The 16,541-nt window shown below is 44.6% G+C and overlaps 1 protein-coding gene across 2 annotated transcripts in view; it reads left to right on the forward strand.

The window, feature by feature from the left end:
• Window positions 1-16,541, forward strand: part of SLC1A2 (solute carrier family 1 member 2) — a 169,274-nt gene that overhangs the window by 132,609 nt on the left and 20,124 nt on the right. For both annotated transcript variants that reach the window (XM_027562667.1, XM_027562666.1), the window contains exons 8-9: window positions 4,321-4,515; window positions 8,996-9,130. In XM_027562667.1, the coding sequence (XP_027418468.1) occupies window positions 4,321-4,515; window positions 8,996-9,130 (330 nt within the window). The remainder of the gene's footprint in view (window positions 1-4,320; window positions 4,516-8,995; window positions 9,131-16,541) is intronic.

A 16,541-nucleotide genomic window follows, 5' to 3' on the forward strand; every position in this document is an offset into this window, starting at 1 on the left:
GCAAAAGAGTAGGACCACAACTTAGTGACTAAACCCAAAACAACAAAATTTTCACTGGTCAACATAAGAGTTATGATATAGCTCTTACTATAACTATATTTATATTACTACTATTTTTCAACTTCGTAATAATACGCTGTATGTACTATATTACAACCACATCCCAAATGTATATTTAAGCCTTGTATATTGAATAGGGCTGTGACACGCATCCTTGTAAATACATCTCTGCAAGGATGTCTGATGATCTCAGGATAAATTTCGAGTTTCTGAATCTGGTGGTAAGTACCTTGATGGTTTTGAAGCATATCACCAGATTACTATTTGGAAAAGTACGTTAGTTTATGTCCCTACTAACTGGGGACATAAAAGCAGTCATTTTAACACTTTCCAAACCTATTGGTGAAAAGTGATCTCACTGAGTTTGCGTTACTCTGATTACTGGGGAGGGAAAACATCTTTTTGTGTTCTTTTTGACCATCCTTCTCTCCCCTCCCCTGCCCTGTGAATTGTTTGTGAGCTCAATTTCTTGTTGGGGTATTCTTTCCTGATTGATTTTCGGCTCTCTTCATGTATAAAAATATCAACTTATGTATCATATGTTGCAAATAATGCCCCTCTTCACTTGATATTTGTCTTAAAATTTTACTGTGCTTTGTATCACTAGCAGATTTTAATTTGTGGAGCTTCCCCGGTGGCTCAGTGATAAAAAGATTCTCCCTGCAGTACAGGAAACACAGGCTTGATCCCTGGCTCAGGAAGATCCCCTGGAGAAGGGCATGGCAACCCACTCCAGTATTCTTGCCTGGAAAATTCCACTGACAGAGAAGCCTGGCGGGCTACAGTCCATAGTGTTGCAAAGAGTTGGACATGACTGAAGCGACTGAGCACAAAGTCATCAATATTTTCCTTTAGTATTTAAAATTCTGACTTTGCTTAGGAATATCTTTTCCACTAAAGATTGTAAAATATTACTTTATATTTTCTTCCAGTGCCATTGTGGTTTTGATATCTATACTATCTCAAAATATTATCTTTTCTTTTGAATGACTAGACAATTATCCTAGTCTCTTTATACAACAAAGGTAAATCTTAAAATCATAGGGAAAACCCAAAATTATATCTAAATCAAAGACAAATTCTTGGGTTATCTGACCAAGACCACAAATATTAGACTCATTTCTCCCCTTTTACCTTGTATTTTGTTTGAAAAAAGAATATGGTTTTAATCTTTGGTTAAAATGTGGCTTTTGCCTGGATGTAGAAAATCCCATGGACAGAGGAGCCTGGTAGGCTGCAGTCCATGGGGTCGCTAAGAGTCAGACACGACTGAGCGACTTCACTTTCACTTTTCACTTTCACGCATTGGAGAAGGAAATGGCAACCCACTCCAGTGTTCTTGCCTGGAGAATCTCAGGGACGGAGGAGCCTGGTGGGCTGCCGTCTACGGGGTCGCACAGAGTTGGACACAACTGAAGCGACTTAGCAGCAGCAGCAGAATTTCTTTTATTTTCTTTTTAAAGTCACTGTGGCAGGAGTCATGTACTGAGAATTAACTCAAGGTTTCTTTCCCATTATGACCACAAGGGAAAAGCCCCAGGGACAGCCAGTTAAATACACTTTCTACCTCCTCAGACCTTGGCCTGAATGGGACATAGAGGGGAGGGTTAGCCCCATTTTCTCAATAGGCACAGGGGCTGGTATCAGGGCAGCCGGATTGGGGTGGGAGTGGCCTGGGACACATCTCGCTGCATCCCCCTGACTTCAGTGCCTGCTGTTAAAACTAATCTGGATAAAAAAAAAGAAAAATCTGGAGTACCAGACAGTTATAATCAGCAACATTTGAAGAATGTCATATGACCATGGAGGCAGGAGCCAAAAAAAAAAAAAAAAAACCAATGTCAGAATGTCAGCCTGTCAATACAAGAAAGACTTAAAATTCTCAAATCCTAATTTGGACTGATGGGGTACATATGGATTTTTAAGACACAAAGCATATTCCCTAGTGGCACTAAGAATATTTTCATGCCTCACCAATTGTGTTCCTTAGTCTGTTGAATTGTCTAAAGACCCTTTGATGACAGTGTGGGGAAATGAATGCAGCAATAATAGTGGATATATTCCAGTCGTCCCAGCAGTGTCCTTAGATTCATACCAGTGAGAATCTAGCTGCCCATTTCAGACCACAGCTGTGCTGCCATTTCAGACCAATCGTGGTGTCCTGGTGACGTCAAAGGGTCTTAGAAAGGGGCTGGGGGTATGGGAGAGGAATAAAGGACATTAAGTGAAAGTTGGAAAAGACTCTGATGCTGGGAGGGATTGGGGGCAGGAGGAGAAGGGAACGACAGAGGATGATTTGGCTGGATGGCATCACGGACTTGATGGACGTGAGTCTGAGTGAATCCCGGGAGTTGCTGATGGACAGGGAGGCCTGGCGTGCTGCGATTCATGGGGTCACATAGAGTCAGACACGAGTGAGCGACTCAACTGAAGTGAAAGTGAAAGTGAAAATATTAGTTGCTCCCTTGTATTCGACTGTTTGTGACCCCATGGACTGTACCCACCAGACTTCTCTGTCCATGAAATTCTCTAGGCAAGAATACTGGAGTGGGTTGCCATTCCCTTTCCAGGGGATCTTCCCCACCTAGGGAGCCAACCTGGGTCTCCTGCATTGCAGGCAGATTCTTTGCCATCTGAGCCACCAGGGAAGCCAAAGGACACTAACTTCTCTTGAAATAGCTGGGGCAGCAAGCCAGGTACAACGACACCCCCGCATGTAAATGAGGCCAGACCCCAACCTTTTCCCTGGGGTTCCTAGGGTTTTTTTAATGAGACGTCTCCAAACATCCATAACTTTTCCCTACCTAAAGCCAAAGAGGAGGCATGAGACAGACCCCTGACCTGAAATCACAAAGAATGGTTCAGTAAGATGACTCTGCCTTCTCTAAGGTTGTTAATAGGGCTTGTGGGTCTGTGGGATGTTAAGGTGCAGATTTAGGAGACCCTAAGTTTGGAGCTTCAGGGTCCTTGGTTCTGAGCTGGTCCTGAAATCTGCGTTTTATTTATCATGCCTGAAGCTGATGGTCCTCTTCCGCTCTGAGAAACCGAGACCTTTGCAAAGGTTTTTGTCTAGCCCTAATTCTGACAAGTAGAAGGGAACTATGACTAAGGCTATAAAGACAAGAGAGACAAATGTGCCGTCCACACTAGGGCTTTCTCTCAAGTCAGTTTGCTCAAGTTTGAATAAGAAAAAAGAGAATGGCTCACAAGGTATTCCCATGGCAGTTGGAATGTTCTGCGTTGCTTTCCATATTCATTAAACTTTGAAGCAAATCCACTTGCCCTCCCATCACCTCTATCCACATGGAAATAAATAGTCTGGCTTTCAGCAACTCTTACTCTTGTAGGTCTCCTCTTTTAGAAGACACTGAACATGTCAGGAGTTCTGGCCTTTGAGATTGATTCCTATGGTCATGAATTTGCATCCCACGCCTGGGAGGAGTGGGAGTGAAGTCACTCCACATTGGGTCTTTGATTAGCTACAGAGCTTTTCTGCCCTAAGTCATAGGAGAGACTCTAGAGTTGGCAATGACGATTTATCAGGGAGTTGGAATGTCTTTGAGGATCCCCAGGGAATTTCTAGAAACTTGGATTCTTGCTGAATGGTGCTTACCATATTTCTCCAGCTTTCTCAAAATTAGCAAGCCAGCTCAGGGCAATTCCCAAGGGCTGGGTACAACCCATGTAGTTAATCTTGTTGGAAACAGTGTTTCTAGCATAAAATTATGGGTCATTCAAAAATTCCTCATTCTGTCTTACTATTAGTAGCTGATCCTTTTCCTTACCTTTATTTTGCAGCCCCATTAATGTGGGCAATCACACAGGTTTTGAATATTTAATCCAAGACGGAAACAGGGACCAAAGGGAAATGAGAACTGAAGCCCTGAGTAGATCTCAAAAACTAGAACCAACAAAAATATTTTGCTGCCTAATTAGCATCTTAATAAGATAGAATTTGAGCCTCCAAATCAAGGGTTTTTTTGTTTGTTTCTGTTTTGTTTTTTGTTTTGCTTTATTGCTAGAATTAAAATTTATTTGGATTTAAAACATTTTTTACTGGAGTACAGAACTCTATTCAATACTGTGTAATGGCCTATATGGCAAATCAGTGGGTTTTAATTTAGTTCTAGATGCTGCTTTTTTCAAGTCACATTGTTTGATTGGAACAAAGAACAAAAGCTTTGTGGTGGCATTTCAGATCGTGCTTCATCCTGCTTCTCTAAAGTGGACATAACTCTCGTCTCTCTTGTTATCCCTTAGTGCTGGAACTTTGCCTGTCACCTTCCGCTGCTTGGAAGAAAATCTGGGGATTGATAAGCGTGTGACTAGATTTGTCCTGCCAGTCGGAGCAACCATTAACATGGATGGTACGGCCCTTTATGAAGCGGTGGCCGCCATCTTTATAGCCCAGATGAATGGCGTCGTCCTAGACGGAGGCCAGATTGTGACCGTAAGGTGAGTGAAGTGCGTGGGGTGAAGCACTGAAACAACCCTTTACCTTTTTGTCCCTTCCACACTAATTCCGTTTCACAGAGGCCACTTCAGTTTCAGTTATCCGGGTAGAAGGATGGTGAAAGACATAAACGAGAAGAGGAATTATTGGCAAGCTCAAAGGGAAGATTGGAAGAGGAATGAAGCAGGCTCACACTAATGTCTTCTGTTTGTATTACCTATGTGAAATTGCTTCAGAAATTTGATATTAATTGATTTTTAACCATCGCATGATGTTCCATGGCAGTTGCTTCTATGTTTATTTAATAGATGAAGAAGCACAGGCTTCAGTCCAAAGCTGTAATACTGTCAGTAATGAGCCAGAAGGGCTGTTACTGGGACCAGCATCAACTGACTCTGGATCCAGTTTTTCTTAAAATATGCTCCCTTCAGCATTCCAGGGAATGACAGCATAACTGATAAAGTACTTGGAGGAAGAGATTCCTCAATGTAGCACATAACATTTTATTACAAATAAATAATAATTTTTTTGTTTTTGCTAAAGTCATTTTATCTATGTAATTATCATTTTTAAAAATTCAGAAAGAATATTTTTCCAATATGTCATTAAAGACATATTGCTTCTCTGCAGACTTAAAGATCACACCTACTTGTATGTATTAATTTATCTAATCCTAACAACCATCCTAGGAGGTATGTACTTTTTCAGTCAGCTCAGGCTGTGTAACAAAATACCACAGACTATTTGGCTCAAACAGAAGGTGTTTATCTCTTACAGTTCTGGAGGATGGGAAGTCCAAGATTAAGGTGCCAGTGGGTTCAGCCCCTGAAGAATGTCCTCTTCCAGATTTGCAAGTAACAGCCTTCTAGATGTTCACTCACATGGCCTTACCTTGGTACCTGGAGAGAGACAGCAAGTTCTCTTATGTCTCCTCTTACAAGGGCACTAATCCCACCATGAGAACTCTACCTTCATGACCGAGGCTCCATCTCCAAGTACCATCACATTGGAGATTAGGGCTTCAACAAATGAATTTGGGGAGGATGCACCTCAATCTATAGCAGTACTCTAAAGGAGCCTCAATTTCAAACAATAGGACAATAATCACGTATTCTAGGGTGGTTTAGAGCACCATGCCTGATATGTAGTTACCTGTCAATAAATCTTAGCTACTAGTATTATTACTATTATTGATGCTTATTAATCAAATACAGTACTCCTAGCATATGACAGAAAAATGTGACAGTGATATAGTGAGTAACATGATGTTACTCAGTGGAAAACATGCTTTACGTCAAATTATCAAGCCTTCTAAGTCATGTCCTAACAGATTGTGTATAGGACTGCCAACCTCCCTTCCTTTTAAATTCAAAGACAAACCAACCTCCCTTACTTTAAAATTCAAAGACAAACCAACCTCCCTTACTTTAAAATTCAAAGACAAATGGGGCTTTTTAATGTCTCTGAAGTCTCTCATTGATGAAGCAACCATGCTTCCCATCAAGCCCACATCATTAGATGAGAACTTGCAGATCGGACCAGGTGACTGAGATAGTGCTTGAATTATTTAAATCTACCCTTTATTTTAATAATGATAGTACTGAGAATTTTCACAGGACAAAGGATAAAGTTGGCCAAATATATTTAATAGTGGTGCCCCTGGCAAGTTCAATCAACTCTGCTGTTTGTAGACATCACAAGGGCTATCTCTGGGAGACACCCCCCACCAAGGAGTATATGTAGTTCGTATACTCCATATGTAGTATATGTATATGTAGTATATGTAGTTAGATAGTTTCCTGGCTGCTACATAGTATGTGTAGTGTATGTAGTTCCAATTTAGTCAGAGGAAAATAGCCAAGTCTAGCTTCATTGCTGTGCTTCCAAGTACATTTCTCGTCTTCTCAGTTCCCTGCATGTAGCAAAACAGTGGCCAGGAATTCTCAGCAAATTTGTTAAGTCTTAGAGTTCAATGTGCGGAGAAGGCAATGGCACCCCACTCCAGTACTCCTGCCTGGAAAATTCCATGGGTGGAGGAGCCTGGTAGGCTGCAGTCCATGGGGTCGCTAGGAGTCGGACACGACTGAGCGACTTCACTTTCACTTTTCACTTTCATGCATTGGAGAAGGAAATGGCAACCCACTCCAATGTTCTTGCTTGGAGAATCCCAGGGGTAGGGGAGCCTGGTAGGCTGCCGTCTATGGGGTCACACAGAGTCAGACACGACTGAAGTGACTTAGCAGTAGCAGTAGCAGTAGCAGAGTTCAATGTGAGGAGGGATCAAGAGACATAAAAAGGCAGCATGGCATTGGAATCGAGCAGACGAGTACTCAAATCCCAGCAGACCATGTTCAAGCTGAGTGACCCTAAGTTTCTCCACCCGTCCAATTGATGGTACAGCCAGATGTACCTTACAGGGTTACTGTGAGGTTCTGCTGCAATTAATGTGTGTGTGGTATCTTGTACAACATCCAAAAACCAGCCAGAGAAGTGAGCCAGAGGAGCAGAATGATGTGAAAATCTGGAAGGGATAAAGAGAGGGAAGATCTCCACCTAGGGGCTATTGCAGGGCTTAGAATTCCATAGACACCCCGCCTATGTTCAGGTCAGGGAGTGACAGATGGAGGAACAGAAAGAGAACCAACTTCCAGGAAGATTTCTTTACAGAAGTTTGTCTCACACAACCAAGGGGTAACAATGTGGGCACAGCACCCAGGGATGTGCAAGAGTGACTCACAGAACAGAAGCAATTGAGGTTGCGAAAAAAACAGCCTCAGCCGAGACTGCTGGAACTTGGGAAGTTCCCCTTCCCTGGTGTGTTCTCTCCATCTTGGGGAGATGACTGAGAATTCCCACCTGCCAGCTCTTGGGACTTTAGGGAAGTTTTCATCGCAAAGCGGCCTCATCCTGCCCGAATTTCCCAATAAGAATAAGAATTCACATGTATTAGGGGGAGGGGAATTTGCAGTGTGCCAGCCTCTTCTAAGTGCTTAATTTCTGAGCTCCTGCATACTCCATGAGTGCGACCCCATTGTTATCTCTTATTTTACAGATAAGGGAATCAAGGCACAGAGAGGTTAAGTAAGTTGCCCAAAGTCACGTGCTTAACAAGTGGCAGAATTGGGATTTGAAGCTGGGTCGTTCAACTTGAGAACCTTCTCTGATAACCACTACTAATTACTATCTTCTATGACCTAAGTGGATGCTCCCCACCCCCCAAAATGGAGCTCTTTAAACCCTTACATCAGCTCTGTATTGCTGGGGCAGGGTAGAAGCAAAGATGGGTTCTAATCCCACCTAGGGGGAGTATCTGTTTTGTGATAAGCCTAAGTGGGGGAAGGATGGCAATATGGAAAAACCAGTGCAAATCACAAAGCCTCCTGGGAACTTTCTTTCCTCATGTGTCAGATTAGGTAAATTCAAGTTCCTTTTTACTGTAATACCAGGGTTTTGTACATGGACACGCCAATTGGCAACCCAGCTTGGGAGTCTGATTCTTTGTTTGAAGCCAGAAGACCTACTCTAAAAACTCTATAAAAACTGTAAAGAAAAAAACAAAAAAAACAACTTTATATAACCACAGAGAAAGCCGCCCCCTTTTTCTTTTCAGCAGTCAGAAAAGCAAATTGGGAATCCATATTTTTATAAGCTGTCCATTCATAAATGACAGCTTTTATAAATAGCATCCAGAATAGAGGGAGAAAAAGTCACTGTCCTTTGCTGGACTACAGAGGCCCTCTGGTGTCTAGGCGGGGTGCTTGAACCCTAGATTAAACTCGTTTCCAGAGACAACTTCAAAATGGCACTGGGTATGCCCTTGGCATTCCTTGGAAAGCAAGGAATGAGATGTTTCGGGAGGAAGGGCTCCCATTGTTTTATTATCTTTTCTTGGCACCCTCTTTCTGAATAATGTACTTCCCAGCCCATGGTGAAATGTCCAGGCATCTAAAGCTTAATGTCATTTGGAATTCTGTCAGTTTGTTTCCCCGATGTCCACTCAACTGAGTCTGGATGTTTGCTATTCTGAGTTCTCATGTTAATGTTGGCAATGACCTCCTCAGACTCTCTTGCCACTTAGTCTAGAAGTCTCTGTTTCTCACAGAGACATAAAGACGTAAGCAGAAATGAATGCAGTGGTATTCCTGTGGAAGGATTAAGGGTGATTTGTTTTTCTTCTTTAGTATTTCCTTGCCTGCGTTTAGAGCCATGCTTACCTTATTTGAGCCCTGTGATATATTTGGTGAATTGCATGTCATGATGGGGGCAAGACTCTGATCCATGAATTTGTAAGCTTCTATCAGATGAGCAAAACTCAAATAGACCCTATTTCCTGGCTCGTGGTACTCCAAATTCCTCTATTCCTTGGGAGGAAAAAGGGATTTTATGACTGCTGGGAAAATTAGAGCTTAAAATTGCCTGCCAGTGATGGTTTTGGCAAGGCTACTTTCTCTTCCTTTGACCTGACCTTTTTTGTTCTCACAGCCTCACGGCCACACTGGCCAGCGTTGGTGCAGCCAGTATTCCCAGTGCTGGGCTGGTCACCATGCTCCTTATTCTGACGGCTGTAGGCCTGCCGACCGAGGACATCAGCCTGCTGGTGGCTGTGGACTGGCTGCTGTAAGTGTCTGTGTGTGGTTCTGCTGGGAATGTGAATACTGCCGCCCAGGGGTGGACAAGATGCAAGGTTGCGCCAAGATCTTCGCCAGTCCCCATGACAACTCTCTCATTTCCTCTCCCCTTTCTTCCCCCTAACATTTACTGAGTGCCTCTTTGGGAACCAGAGAAGAAAAAGAATGTTTGAGAGATTCAGAGTCTAGTGGAGGAAGCAAATTAATTAAAAGCCAAAGTTAAAAGCAGAGCTACAAGGGACAAGTTACTGTTGAAGCATGCTGGGGATCTCAAAACTGAATGAACTGATTATACTGAGTGTACAAAGCACAAAAGAATATATACTGTATGATTCCGTTTATGTGATGCTCTGGAAAAGATAATATGATCTCTAGCAGTAAAAAGAGATCATGGTTGCCTGGGCCCAGAAATCGAGGCATGAGGATTAACCAGTAAGGGCACAAAGAAGGCTTTAGGAGTGATAGAAATGTTCCATAGACACAGGTATGCACAGGTGTTCACATAAATGGAAACTCGTCAAAACATACACTTAAATGGGTACATTCTATTGTATGTAAGTTATACTTCAATAATGTATATTTCTAAATTGCACACACATAGAATAGTAGAGATAGACACCCAGCCCACACTAGGATGGAAAGGCAGAGTGGAGAAATGAGGAAACACGGGAAATGGCTACTGAATACTATGGGTCAGCTACCCTGAGTCCTTCACAGCTTTCTTTAACACCGCTAAAGAGTTGATGTTTTCGCTTCTATTTTATAAATAAGAAAACTGAGGTTTAGGGAGAATGAATAGAGATTCGACCCTCGGCCTGCTTGGGTTTGGAGGCCACCGCATTCATAATCATGGCCACATTCAAGTTTCTAAAGGTGGTGATACCTAAGCTGGACCCTAACAGGTAGGTAGACATCACCCAGGTACGCACGGGGTGGGGTGTAGGACATTCTGGTCAAGGCAAGCCTGCACAAAGGCACAGAGGCGACAGATAAAGTGGAGGCCTCTGAGTGGTTCGCTACTGTTGGAGCACAAAGTGTAAGGTAGGGCGTGGTGAGAGGTGACGTAAGGTAGACAGCCTTGAGCCCGTGCAGAGATGCTTGAACTTGACAGTGTACATGAGCACAGCTTGCTTTCCAGTGAAGGACATTATCCTGGTGTGAGACTCACTATCTGTTCCCAAAGGTGGGTCAGTCTATCCAGATGGCCCCCAGTAGGAGGCTGGCATATTCTTGCCAAGGCCTTACTGGGGCTCTGATGTTCTATGGGATGTACACTGATACTTCCAGTCCAGTCCTGGCACTCCATGACAAGGGCCAGCCCTTGGCTTCAGAGTCAGAGCCTCGGAATGACAAGTGCAGAGATCCAAAGTGTTCACACTTAATTTTGTAAAATTGCCCTACCTGCCAGTAGCGATTTTTCTGACATTTATTGACATAGATTTTAAGAGCCAGAAGCCACATTTTATGGACTTGAGTTCCTCTATGCTAAAGAAGTTCCACTTCTCTACAAGCACCCTTCCGAAGAGAGAAACATGCAAGTGGCCGAAGGGAAGAAGGACATCGTGGAAGGTTAGAAGGAAGCCTGGTCTTTCCAGAAAACTTGCCTGTTCTTGAGGTTTAGTTAGAAATGAGAAGTAGACAGAATCTGTTCAACTCAGGAGGGGCACAGATCTTCCTGACTGGTTCTTCTGTCACCAGAGAAATACCCTGGAAATGCCTTTCAGGAGATGAATCTTATCTGTCCCTGCCCGTCTCTTTCAATGGGGGTAGTTCTCTGTGCCCTGTGCTGGCCCCAAGGGGCAGGCTTTCTCATGATGTCCATCCAAACAAGGCAGGTATGGGGGCAGCTGAGATTGGTTGGTGGGGGTTGGTGGAAGGATTTGGAGAAAATAGGATAAGAGAGACTAAGGTGGGGTTGGTTTTGGTTAGGAGGAGGACAAAGTGGAAATAAAGACGTTGTGGCAACTGTTGGGGACAGAGCACAGAGCAGGAGCTCAATAATTGCACGCTAAAGTGACACGCAGAGCTGCTTTGTGACAACCAGGGGCCTTTCCACACATGAAGAATGACACAAGAAACTATTGAAGTCCCAGCTGCTTCCCTTGTGACTTTAGCCTCCTCTGCCTCTGTGACCTTTGAACTTTTGTTGTTAGGGTCCGTTGCCTGCTCCAGACACATTGCCTACTCTCTTCTTGGACTTGTTGCCAAGGCCTGAAGCTGCCCCCCATTATAATGCAAATTCATTTAAGTGGAAAAATGCGCTTGATTTATCAGGAATGAAGAAAAGGAGCTGGTCTTTACACCATGCTCTTTACATTGGTTTACAGCTAATCCATAAAGAGCACAGTGGTGTGTTTCACAGATGAGGAGACCAAAGGTCCGAAGGCACAGGGTGGCTTGTGCGGCCTGGTCAGGGCCCTTCACCCCACCCCACACGGGCGCAAAGGGGTCCAGAATCAGAGAGGTTGGGAAAAACAGGCTGATTCGGGGCACCCCTCGTGCTACATTCTAACCAGAGAATTTTTTGTCTGACTTGTTTTTTTCCCCCTCTCTCAGGATTAAAACAAAACAGAACAAGGAGGTTGAGTGGGGACAAGCAGGGTACAATGAAGGTCTCAGCCACTCTTAGGCTTCAAGTCCTCCGGCCTCCTTGGATCGGCCACTGTGGGCTGGGCTTCCTGGCAGTCATCTTCTTCCAAGCCTCTTGGAGGAGAGTCAGCTCGTGAAACATGCACGACCCTGCCTCCTCCTGACCTAAATGTCAGCGAATGGGCGCTCCCAGGCTCACACCTGCCCCCAGAGCAAGGTGTCCTCATTCTGGAGGTGAAACGTGCTAGCGGGAGGGAGTTGGCTGAACAACAGCAAAAACATGATGATCCGGTTGGATTAACTCTATTGATGAGATTGCATATGAGAAAACGTCATTGCAGGCTGCAGCTGGAAAGGGTAGAGTGATTGAAGAACACGCTTCTAGTTCTGGGGTCTGATCTCAGAGGGAAAGAGGCTCTGTGATCAAGGGGAGAAAGCCAGAGGCCTGGGTCTGAACTCTGCACTTACTCCTGGTAGGACCGTGGGCTAGGTACTTACTTTCTGGATTCAACTGTGTCATGCGGACAATGGGAGCAGTAAACCTACCAGCTTGAAAGCACAGTCTAGACCCCTGTGCCCTTGAATGCCCTTCCAGTTTTAAGACCCAGACTAGGATTCTGCTGGTGATGGATGTTTATATACAAATGAGCATGAACATTCCTTTTCAGAAGCAAAGAGAAAGGGAGGGTAGAGGATCCTGGGAAAGTGTGCAGGGGTCTGTAGCTAGGTCAGATCTGCTTTGAATTAGTAACGGTTCCACATTCTTTCTCACCAGCAAGAGGAGTTCTGGAAACACACTCTTGGTCATGGGCTCCATGGCTGTCGGATGCCCTTCAGTGTGTGAGTGGGGCAGGGGGATGGGTTGAGAGAGGGGTGCAGGGGGCTCTGGTTTTTCCCTGGTGATGTAGTCTGTGCAGGAGACAAAGAAAAGCAGGACATTTCTTTTCCTCCCCAGGTTTGTGAGGTTTGTAAGCTTTCATAACTCTAGCAATTTTTCAATTTAGAACCAAACAAAGCCCACAGTGACATTTAATGTGCCATGCCGTTTGCCAACTGCTGGAGGTCAGCCAGCCACATTACTGTCTGCCAAGCCCTGGATGATTTTCAATGAGCAGGCTTAGCTGCTCTGTAAATGTCATGGTGAAAACCAAGATTCTGGGCCCTGCAAGTGTCCGAGTCCTAGAACACTGGATGGGAGGGGCTGGTAAAATCAGAACCTCCTCCAGGGTCCAAGAAGCCCTTTGCGTCAGGAGTCCTTGGCAGATGTTTATGAATCCTTACTGACATCCCCCCTCTCTGTGAAGGCGTCAGGATGGAAGGAAAACTGGGGGATCAGTACCAGACTTGCCTGCTTAGTCACTCAGTCGTGTCCAACTCTTTGCAACCCCATGGACTGTAGCCTGCCAGGCTCCTCAGTCCATGTGATTTTCCAGGCAAAAATACTGGAATGGGTTGCCATTTCCTCCTCCAGAGAAATCTGTACCTGGCTATGATCAATTAATTGTAAACACCAATGCCCTCAGACCAGCCAGGGACCGACCCAGGGATTGAACCCACATCTCAGTGTGTCTCCTACATTGCATGTGGGTTCTTTACCACCAGCGCCACCCAGGAAGCCAGTACCAGGGAAAGGTGATAAATAACTGAGTCAGACCACAGGTGGGAAAAGGAAAGCCAGGTGGACCTACAGCCCGGTTATCACATAGGACTGCTTATGAGATTGTTTCTGGGGACATGTTTGCTCATTGGAGATATAGTTGAGTTCTTTCCTTATAAGGAAGCCTAAGGGGGGCCTCCACCCTGCAGGGGGCACCCTGAAGTTCCCCCATTAGCCTCCCAGAGGGAAGAGAGCTTTGGTTCTCAAACGTGAGTAGGCACTCAACCTACTGGAGAGTCAGAAGATCTGGGGAGGGGCCCAAGAAGTGGCTTGTCTAACAAATTCCCAGAGGATGCTGATGATCAATCCAGGGACCTCAGCTCCAGAAGCAATGGAGCAGAGCAGAGGTAGAGAAGCGGGAGCAGGAGTTCCTGACTGTGGTATGTGAGCATCTCTACTCTTTTCTGAGCTCCAGCTGACATTGGGGGCATCCATTCAATGAAAGGAGATCAAGAGGACACCGGACTCTGATAACTAAAATTCAGTGTCAGACATTGTTCTCTACGTGTCACATGGACTTGTTTAAAAACTTGCAGCAAATTATGAGGCAGTAGTAATACTATCCCTGTTTTACACTTAAGAAAACTGAGGCTTAGAGCGAAGAAATATATCCCAATTTAGTAGGTCTTAAAGGGCTGACGTAGGATTTAAACCCAGACCATCTGGCTGTTCCTTGGGTGTCCCAGGCTTGCCCATCTACATTTTCATTAGCTCATTTAAGACATGCACACATGCATATTTACACACACTTAGCTGAGGTAACCCCTGCTCTGTGTCTGGTGGAAAAGAAAACCAATTCCTATGCATACCATACCTCTGAAGAGTCTACAGGTTTATGTTTAAGCCTTTTGCTTCAATTTCCTACTTCCACTGACTTCTCCTCTTTTCTGCATCTTACCTCATCTTTCATTTTTTTGTCATCCTTTAGCATGCCAGCCTTACCCTTTTTGATTAAGTCCTTCTCTCCCCTGCCAAAGTGTTCCTGACTCAACGCAGTGTAATTCCCCATCGAGGGAGTGGGGTGGAGGTGGGTCACATTTTAATGCATTACAAAAGAAATATATATATATATATATATACACTCATGGAAAGATTAGAGGAGGGGCCAAGCTCAGAAGAGCTATAAAATGAGAAAGAAAAATCTCCTTTTCCTTGCAGCTGCATCTTGAAAAGGAGCAGAATATGAGACTCCCCAAAATGCTGGTTAGCATGTGGCTTATTTTAAGCCGAAAGTGGTCAGGACCCATCAGACTAAGGACAAGCTTTTTTCCTCCTCCTTAACTGACTGAAAGGATTTAGAAGGAAGCCTATACCAGGAAGAACTCTATTACCAGAGAGAACTTTTTTCACTGGAGAGGCTTATCTGCATGGCCGGGCAAACATTTGTTTACCAAATATTTGCTCTTCCTGTGAGCTGTCTTCCTGTCCTTTCAAGCCCCAGACCCTTGTCCCCTTCCTTCCCTCAGGATGGCATGTAAGCCTCAATTACCTGACTGCCTTTGAGTCTCCTATTTTATTAAGGCTCAGGCATATACAAAATTACATTTTCCCATTAATCTCTTATGTAGATTTAATTATTAGACCAGCCAAAGAGTCTAGAAGGGAAGAAGGGAATTTTTTTTCTTCCCCTATTATCTCGTGTTTCTCTTGTATCAGAATAATAATTTATGGAAAGTAAAAACTTAATAATAGGCATCTATTTTCTTTTTGAAACATCCTTTGGTGTACCCCACCCCTGGGAATCTCTTCCTGCACCTGTTTAGTTGCAGTCTCTGCCTACCTGGCTGGTCCTCCTCACTCTCCACCTCTGTGTCTTTCCTCAGTTCTCAAGACACTGCTCTCATTTTGCTCTGCAAGGGAATCTGGGCTGTGTCTCCCTCTTCCTTCTTCTAGATCTCACCCAGTGTCCGAACTTTTTACCACTGCAATAGCCAGCCAGAGGTTTGGTGAACAGAAGGCAGTTCTCTTTCTAGGGTTAATCTGCTTCCCCTTCTTAAACAATGATCCATCCCCACCCTGCCTCCTTCACATACCCGCTTACCTCCTTTCCAGCCCTCCTCCCCTCCTGCCCGTGTCATAAACAAATACAACATGGTATCCACTCTGAAAGGGCTTGTAGTCTGGTCATGGGGACAGATGTGGTCAGAAAATCCCAACAGAGGTAGGTACAGAGGAGGAACGTCTAAGACGTTATGAAGGAATAAGAGAGGAAGTGATTTGCTCCCCTTTGTGCTTGGACCAATGATGAGGGTGGTGATGCAGTTAGGGCTGAGCACTGAACTTCGGTCAGGTGCTCTGTGAAGGCTTTTATAGGCAGTTTGGTCCAAGACTTCTCAGAGGTTGAGCACTTCTGTGGGTTAGCCGTTGTTATCTTTTCAACACGCTTGGAAGTGGATACTGCTTTCCATATTTTACAAATGAGAAAACTGAGCAGAAAAACCAAACAACCTTCTCTGCTGGAGCCAGGATTGCAATCCAGGCTCAAATCCAAAATTCAGTGTCCTGTGGTTCCTTCCTGCCTTCCCTAATCGCATGTGGTCTGAGCCCTCCGATGCCCAGAATGGTGCCAGCCTTTGCAAGGTCTGGGGCCTCAGGTGACCCGTCTGCCACATTGTGCACCCACATCCTGAGAGGCAGACACAATGGTTTGTTTCTATGAGTATTAGGCTGGCTCATATGAAATGGCCAATAGTTGGCCTTTCTGAAAGAAAGTGAAAGTCTCTCAGTCTGACTCTTTGTGACCCCATGGACTTTACAGTCCATGGAATTCTCCAGGCCAGAATACTGGAGTAGGTAGACTTTCCCTTCTCTAGGGGATCTTCCCAACCCAGGGATTGAACCAGGTCTCCTGCATTGCAGGCGGATTCTTTACCAGCTGAGCCACAAGGGAAGCCCAAGAACACTGGAGTGGGTGGTTGGCCTTTCTAGACTTATAAAAACGGCAGTTTCATAGGGTTCACTCCAGTACAAGGCACAAGTTGAATTGTGCGTGACCCTGGATCTGTTCTTCTGTGAATAAGACTTTCAGACAATCCCACCATCTTCCTGCCAGACTATTCTTCTGTGAATAAGACTTTCAGACAATCCCACCATCCTCCTGCCAGACAATTTAGACTGAGAGAAGGAGAAAGAGAGAGCACCTTGGCAATTTTTT

The sequence above is a fragment of the Bos indicus x Bos taurus genome, chromosome 15 (genome assembly GCF_003369695.1).
Source record: "Bos indicus x Bos taurus breed Angus x Brahman F1 hybrid chromosome 15, Bos_hybrid_MaternalHap_v2.0, whole genome shotgun sequence".
Lineage (NCBI taxonomy): Eukaryota > Metazoa > Chordata > Mammalia > Artiodactyla > Bovidae > Bos > Bos indicus x Bos taurus.